Genomic DNA, 8,264 nt, shown 5'->3' on the forward strand with positions numbered 1-8,264 from the left:
ATCTTGCAACTGCTGATTATTTTCATTTTAAATAGTCCATAAAAGGTTATATATATATATATATATATCCAATGTCTTTTTTTGTCCAACCAACAATATTCAGTTGTTGATTATTTTAAAGAATAGAGAAAAACTGTGATTTCTCATATTTAAAATACTGGGAAAAAAGTTCATGTTCCATTGATGTACTATTCTACTATTGTTTATGATTTGGACCGTAATTTCCTACTATATTTCCCACAATGATTTTTAACAGGTGGAAGGAGCAACAAATCCTTGGCCAGATAGAAAGCATAAGACACCATCTGCACTGGTTGAGAAACACTAGCTGTTACGTGATAAATCAAAGTAACTTAGTGCAACGCTTGGCCTCAAATCAAGACTTTTAGGACACTTATGACGCTTACTGAAGGTCCGACTTTGAATTATTGCTGCGTCAGGTCACGTACACATTTCCAAGAAACTTTAGGAACTGTACAATTTCAACAGTGCTTAGGTTTATGACGAATTCTCCCTTTAAAGTGGGAAAACACGGGTGAACTGGAAAGAAATTCACTTCGGTGAAATCATATATCAACACCACCGTGTCCAACAGGAGCAACTGAATCAGAAAACTGACGTATTTATTCGATAGAGAGTTCCTTTAGACAGTCTGACAAACACTGGATCAGGGCCGATATAATCGGATACAAAAAGATTTAAAGCTTCTCAAAATATATCTTGAAAATGTTTTGTAAACTAAAGCTGTGGTTTGAATTGTATACAGATTGCCACAGGATGTCTTGACTGAATTTCTAAACTTGATATAAATGCTGAAGGCCTGAAGCAGGCAGAGATCATTGGAAACAGGTACAGGGAGTTATGTTGATCGTGATATGGACAGATTCCCTTTTTGAGCTGCCTTGGCCAAGTGATTTGCAATAGCTGTTCCTGCCAGAGGTGCAGAAAACATTCACTCCTTAAATAAACGCTTCATTTACTAATGAGCCAGTCAGTTTTATAGGTTTTGGCTGACATGCAGAACTTAAATGCTGTAATGTGCTTAGTAAAAATAGGATAAATGAGACTGACACAAATGGAAACTATGCCTTATTATTCTCTGTTAACCAGAGTTGGCCTGAGCCAGTATCTCTTTGAAGTCAAATTCATAAATTCACTTTACTGGGTTTGCGGAATAAATTTACTCGTAAATAAGTATAGTAAAAGTGTCTGAAACACATTTCTTCCCATATAATTATCAAGACTGACAAACTTTAAAATGTCAGCTATATTAACTGGCTTAGATTTAACTGTCTTTAGTCACATAATTAAAAAGTTAGGTTGAATTTGTACAAAGGTTTTGTTAATGTTTGAATACTTTAATGGATCAAGTAGCTATTGAAGAAACTTTTTATGCAGCAGTTCAGACGTTTGGAAGAGTTCCCAGGAGTATCTCAGTTTTTAAATCAGCCAATAAACAAACCTGGATGTTCAGGTTTAGCAGCCAGTGGTGTTGTGCTGCCTTCTAGTGGCTTCAATACAACACAGCTAAATATAAAAAGGTATATGTTGACCAATGCACATCACAGAACAAACAAACACAAATGAGGGTGTTTACAAACAATAGATTGGCTGTAGGTTTCTCTCCTGTCTTGCTGGCATATTAAACAATGATAAACAGAAACTGGATGGTTTTCAAGTAATTTTTATTTTGCATGTGAATGTTAGTAATAAAAAACAGAAAAGCGTAGATATGAAATGACACAAAACACATACACAAAACATGAAAATCTGGAGTCTGTAAATACCAGATCTCTAAAGTTGTGAGTTATTTAATATGACATGCAATCTTAGATTAACTGTCAGAAAGTCATATGATGCATTTCGAAAAAATTATTAGGAACAAATGAATGAAAATCCAACTCATGAAGTATTTGTTTCTTTTACTCTATAAACTGTTGCCGGCCTTGGACACAAAGCTCTTCAGAGTTTCCCGCAGGTTCTGTACGGCAGCCTCAGCCTCTTCTACTGACTTAGAGCAGAGACGCTGCACTCTGCTGTGCAGATCCTCCAGGCACTTCTGTTGAACAAAACCACAGGCGCCAATGACTTATATTAGTTAGAAATATTATATTAAACACAACAACAAATCTTAATGCAAACTTGCTTAAAGAACAAACAAATAAAAAGGTGCACTCGGACTGACAGACGAAAGACTAAAATGCTTTGTTTTATTTTATTTTTTTATATTTAGCACATTTATTTAGTAAACATAAGTATGTCATGTTCTTTTTCTTCTTACTCTGCGAGGGACAGATTCAGAGCTGTAAGAAAGTTACCTCTGTGATTGACAAGTGGTTGGTCGCTGTGGTAAATACAGACGCAAGGTTGTTGGCCACTGTCCGTCTCTCTTCGTTGGTCTCCTGCAGCACCAGGTGGTACCTGAGGAGAGGCCACAAGTGTTTGTGTCGAATAAAAACAAAACATTTAGCCCTGAGGATGTTAAAGCTCACTGAGCTTCATTTGATGAATATGATAATAATATCAAGTTAAAACAGTTCTTCTCGGGACACTCACTGTTGCTGCGCTGCCTTCAGTTGTTGCACGGCCTCATCGTAACCATGGTTAACCTTCTTCTCAAGAAGTTTCCGATGGTTCTCCACTGACTCCATCTCCTCTGCCCAGCCCTCTTCCTCTCGAGCCAGCTCCTATACAGACACAAACACACAGAAGATTGTTGTTAGCACATGTGCAAAACAATTGTTCGTTTTCTGCATGTCACCGATCATTCCGTTTGTTTTTAATCCTCACCTTGTCTAAATCTGGTTAGATCTGCTGCAAGTGCGCCCTTCAGTGGATGCCTACTGGTACAGCTGATAATTTGGCATTTCTACCAACATAGAACAGAACCATACCTGCATATCACAATCCAACCGTTCATCCAGCTTGCGAATCTGCTCTCTCAGCTGCTTAATGTCATTGGACTTGTCCATGATGTTAGAATTCACCTTGGACACACACACAGACACACACATATTAATTTAAAAAAGATGCTTGGTAATATTTTATATCAGTGCAAGAAAAACAATAGTGCAAAATAATTTTGTTACCTGTTCACAAGACTCATCCAGACTGAGTTTCATGTTGGCTAATCGACTGTTCTCTTCCTCCACATCACTGACCAGCTTTCTCAGGAGCATCTACAACACACAGAGCAAGTACTCTGATGACCAACAATGGAATAAACATTTGAAATAAAATATAAAGAGATGTATGTCCAAAGCTACAAATGACTGCATATGGAAATAACAGTAAGAGTTAGGATGTGAGGATATGAGTGTCTGCCCTTCTACCAGATTTAACTGGTTGGATCATCAGCAGGAACTACCTGGATCTGTGTTTTATGCTGAATCATGCTGCTGGGTCCAAATTCAAACGGTCTGATCTCGAAATCATGACCGCATGCATTCTCTGCCGACAGTGGTATGAGCTTCAGTTTACGTGCCAGCTTGTGGTACTCTGCCAGCTTCAGCTCCGCCTGGAATAGAGAGAAATAACGTGACGGGGCAGTTACAGGAGAGGAAGGAAGAAAGTCAAATCAAAGGGTGAAAATGTGACACTGGATGAAAAACATCAGTTTAATGTAGACTATTAATAAGACACATCATAAATACTTTATCATGTCATGATTCATGTCACATGTACAAACAGTACCTTCTCTTTCACTTTGGCCAGAGCGATCTCCTCATTCCACTTGTGTTGTTCGGCGTCTTCGAGAGACTTGCTGAGACTGGAGATGGTCTGCTGGAGTTCTCCCTTCTCTCTGTTGATCCTCTCCACATCAGCTGGAGTAAACTTCTGGTTCTGCAGCAGGTGTTGCAGCTCTTTTTGCTCGTGTTTTAGAGACTCCAGGTGACTGACTGCAGACAGACAGACAGACAGTATAATGATCAAAGCTACTGTAGAGGATACAATAAGCCCACATACGACCATAACAATCATCCGGGTAACCGTGTGCTACTGACATGGTTGGGTGGAACATGTATTTACCAGTGTTCTCCAGCTCATCACTCAGCTCTGAAGTTTTGTTCTCCAGGTTGGCTTTGAAGGACTCCAGGCTGCTTCGATAACTCTGGAGTTTCTTGAGGTCAGCCTGCAGCTTCATTTTTTCCATCCTCTTGGTCATTAGACGGTCCTGTCAGAGAGAACGATCTGTCTGATTTATTGTTGCTCACTCTATAAAATAATATTGATATAACTCAATCTAGTGCATGACCTATTATAGCTATTAAACCTTTGCACCTCCAGTGGGAATAAATAGCACATTTATTTCTCTTTTGTTCCTCAATATCACATACAATTGTGTGTTAATGTAAAAGCATCCTGACCGTCTGGCTCTCCTTCTCCAGGCGTTCAGCCTCATCGCTCAGTATTCTGTACTTCTCCTCCATCGAGGCCAGCAAGGCTTCATCAATGTTGTAAAGTTTCTCTGTGGGGGACAAAAACACACTTCTTGTTGATACTTCAATACCGTAATTTTTGACGGAAAAAACATTAAAATGACTATATTAACATTTTTCTTAAATATGCAAAGAAAACAATTTATTATTTAAAATTTCTGGATCTCTGGCAGTCAGGAAGAATAAAATACAACTAATTTCATATACTGTAGAGACACTGTGCCTACTTAGTTTGTTGAGGAATGCTTCATCTTCGTCCTCAAATGTGTCATCACCCTGCATGAACTTGGAGTATGTCTCAGCTGTGTATTCCAGGAAGAGCTGCACAGTAACAGACAAAGAAAAGATTTAGAGAAAGTAAACAATAACCCACAAATGTTTAGATTAAGACAAAGAGACAATGTTCAAATAATACAGAGGGCGAACACCTGAATGGCTTTGTAATATACTGGATGAGTAAGAAAACAGTTAGTATCCATGTAACAGATTAGTAGTGGTGTTAATGCCTCATGATGTTGTTTACAGAGTACCTTATTATAGTCAGCCCCTTCCTCGATGTTGTCACTGTCTTCACAGAAGTCGCTGAACAGCAGCTCCTGCTTGCTCAAACTCCAGGTGATCTGACACAAAATGAGCACAACATTGGTTTAAAGTACTTTGATTAAAAAACAAAAATGACATTTGCTTTGTTGTTGTTTTTTGCTTCTCACCTTGACGTTATCAATTAACCACATGAGAGCACCGAGGGCCTGAGGCCAGGTATGGGGAGCTCCAACAGAATACATTGAACACTTGGAGAGAACAAATGGATACCTTAAAACAGTCAGGGAGAGAAATAAAGACAGAGTCAGCAATGTTTCTTATACTATAAAAGAAGAACCAACAAGAACCTACAAATGATAAAGTATGTGTACTATGTTTTTTTTTATTCTACACCCTTTACATCTCTGTATCGTTAATTTGTTTTTCCTGTGAGATCAATGTTTTTTTGTTATTTTTCATTTGTGTTTATTATTTTTTAATCTAGCCTCATCGTGAAACTACCCTTTGAAAACACATAGCTTGGCACTAAGTGCTTTCCAAGATCAAAATATGCACTTAACACTGGAGGGATACTAAATGAAACAAATAATATATACAATACTAATTCATACTAAAAAGATAACATTTTACCTCAGGGCTTTTAGGATAGCTGGAACCTCCTCCTCAACTTTTTGGTTTGGCATCTCAAAGGTTGGGTCCAGCTGGCGGTAGATGAACTCAAACATCTTCACAAACTCCTTGGTAGAGGGAGACTGGAGCGTCTTAGCTGACAGAGTGCCTGGGTAACCCTGCTCAGTCAAGAACTGCAAAAATACAAGAGAGAATATCAGGTTATAGATTTACTATTTATAGATACTTTTAATCAAATAAAATACAAACCTGATATTGATGTTATACCTATATACTGGTGAGACTAGAATCAAAAGGTGCAGGAGCTGACACAGTGGGTTTAATGTACATGAACATAAATTGCATAACAACGTCAAAACAGACAAACATTTTATGTTTATAGAAACTACGCAGACTGAGAAATTAGGTATATTTTTACCTCATGCAGCTGCCTGATACATTGCTGCACAAAGGATTTATCATGCAGCGGTCTGGCATCTTTGATCTTCTCAGTCCCTCCGAACCCCGACATGGTGCTGTTGCGAGGCATGCTGGCTCCACTAGTCCTGAAGGTAAAATATTAACAGAACACCGAAATATTAAAATATAAATTTTGTTATTTTACGAGGAAAATAAATAACATTTTTTATTCCGTTTGCATCTAAAATAAACTGAATAGTGGAAATAAAGAAAAGCAATATATACACTCACTGATTTTACCTTGACTTAACTTTCTAATTTACTAAGTCAGTACATTTCAACCATATTTTCACAGAGCTCTTACTCTCTTAGGGTTTCCTTCTGCACTGTGTCATTACTTTATCTCATCTTACTACGGCTGTAACTGTGCTCTTAATATCTGTGTTTGGTTTTTTATTCATATGCACTACATGTTCTCAGTTCAGCCACTTTGACTTTCATCCAGAGAATACTGTAACGCTCTTCTTGTAGAATACATTTTATTTACTATTGCCATTTTGATATTTTATTATGTATAGTTTGTTCTTTACATTTTTATTCTTATGTTGTCTATTGTCACTGTGTGTAATGCTGCTGCTGCACTGTAATTTCCCAGCTTAGGATAAATAAAGTCTATCTATCTATCTATCTATCTATCTATCTATCTATCTATCTATCTATCTATCTATCTATCTCTGTATTTATTCTGAAATAATATTCACATACCGAGCACTAAAGAAGCTGGTCCGCCTCTCCGAGGTCACAGACTGCGGTTTGGGTATGTTGAGCTTTCCAAATGAAGGCTGCTTACTGCGAGGAAGCAAAACCATAAACAAGTTAATGTTAATATTACATATTCATACACAATTACCCAAATTAATAAATTCAATGAGACCATACCCAATATTGTACTACAATGTAGTCCAAATTCAGACAACTCAATGTTATAATTTAGATACAGCTGGTTATCAAATAGCAGCGTGAATAATGGTGCCAAAAACAATAACAATAACTTGTGGACTCATGGTATACTAAAGCTTTCTGTAATGTCATGATTGTTTGATTCAAACAAACCTCTGGGGCGTCGTGTACACCATGCTCATCCTGTTGCTGTCTTGAACTCGCATCGGCATCTCCGACGGTCTGCCCGCCCGACTCATCCTTCCTCTGGACACAAAAGTTATCACGACACATAAACGAGATGTATTTTACAGTAATATAACGTTATAACCATTTCACAGTCCCCCCCTAAAAAGACATAAAGCTGCACATTAGAGCGATAATGTTGGCTACATTTTTTTAAATCAACGTCAGAGCTAACTGACGTTGACGTCGACTAACTAGTAGTCTTTCAACATGACTAACTAGACAATTTAACCGTATTCTAGTCAAATATATTTGTTGTAAGCGAGCACAGCCAGCGTAAAGCATAAAATTAAATTATTACAGCCGGTCTGTAGGTTAACGGCTGCTAGCGTTAGCTCACCGTGGCTAAAGTCGAGCTACGATAAAAGCGACTGTTGTTTCAAAGTTACGAAAACACATTCACAGCTCGACTAAATGTTCGTTCACCGGTTATTTACGGTCACACGCGATAACTTTAGGTTAGTTTCAGACGTACCGCTCCATTTGTCCGCAGGTAGAGAGCTAATGTTTACAAAGTGACTCCAACATCGGACAGTCGTGATCCCGCCGAAACGATACGAAATACCGGACGGCGGTGACGTCACCGGAGTACGGAGAGCCGTTCGGCTCAAGAAGGCTTCGCAACGCGCTTTTACCAATGATGTGACTCATCCGCAGCGTTTCACGCAGACACATTTTCATTGTAGTAAAACAAACAGTGTTTTGCATATTAAATTTGTTAACTCATATTTGAATTTCGGATATAAAAAAAAGCTAAGAAAGAAATATTTGCTACACCCTTTGAGTTGCACAAATCGATTTAAAGTCCTCTGACCTCTGACTAATAGTCTTGAATGTGTCTGACTTGTTACAAGTGATCCTTTTTTTGGTACTAAATACAGCTAAATGCATACAAAGATCCACCATTGTAACATAAGCAGCTGCTGATGACAAATTATGACCATACTTGTGCTTTTGTTTTGAAATCTACCTATAGAAATACTAATAAAAAGGGCTGTCTGGAGTCATGTCGCAGCCTCTATCCCTCACGTGTAAATGATCAACCCTCTTAGTCCTGTCAGGCCTGTC

At 38.2% G+C, this 8,264-nt stretch overlaps 1 protein-coding gene across 2 annotated transcripts; it reads right to left on the reverse strand.

Annotated features, from left to right (window-relative positions):
- Positions 1–1,668: 1,668 nt before the first annotated feature.
- Positions 1,669–7,804, reverse strand: ndc80 (NDC80 kinetochore complex component). Of its 2 annotated transcripts, none has more exons than XM_019259875.2 (17): positions 7,672–7,804; positions 7,125–7,217; positions 6,777–6,860; positions 6,031–6,157; positions 5,613–5,785; positions 5,150–5,252; positions 4,970–5,059; positions 4,667–4,760; positions 4,368–4,468; positions 4,030–4,174; positions 3,694–3,899; positions 3,368–3,517; positions 3,090–3,179; positions 2,895–2,987; positions 2,557–2,687; positions 2,319–2,421; positions 1,669–2,059 (listed from the first exon to the last, which is right to left on the reverse strand). In XM_019259875.2, the coding sequence occupies exons 1-17, from the start codon at positions 7,677–7,679 to the stop codon at positions 1,928–1,930; spliced, it is 1,923 nt and encodes a 640-aa protein (XP_019115420.1). In that variant the 5' UTR covers positions 7,680–7,804; the 3' UTR covers positions 1,669–1,927. The 2 variants fall into 2 exon arrangements, with proteins under 2 accessions (XP_019115420.1, XP_027134250.1); XM_027278449.1 differs by lacking the exon at positions 7,672–7,804 and adding an exon at positions 7,537–7,637.
- Positions 7,805–8,264: the final 460 nt, after the last annotated feature.

Source organism: Larimichthys crocea, chromosome III (assembly GCF_000972845.2).
Source record: "Larimichthys crocea isolate SSNF chromosome III, L_crocea_2.0, whole genome shotgun sequence".
Taxonomy (NCBI): domain Eukaryota; kingdom Metazoa; phylum Chordata; class Actinopteri; family Sciaenidae; genus Larimichthys; species Larimichthys crocea.

Excerpts from the sequence above, each read along its gene's own strand:
- ndc80 (XM_019259875.2), bottom strand. Across the intron at positions 5,786-6,030 it reads GTATCAGGCAGCTGCATGAG|TTCTTGACTGAGCAGGGTTA; the intron begins GTAAAAATATAC and ends GTATTTTTGCAG. Across the intron at positions 2,688-2,894 it reads GGTTGGATTGTGATATGCAG|GAGCTGGCTCGAGAGGAAGA; the intron begins GTATGGTTCTGT and ends GTGTCTGTATAG.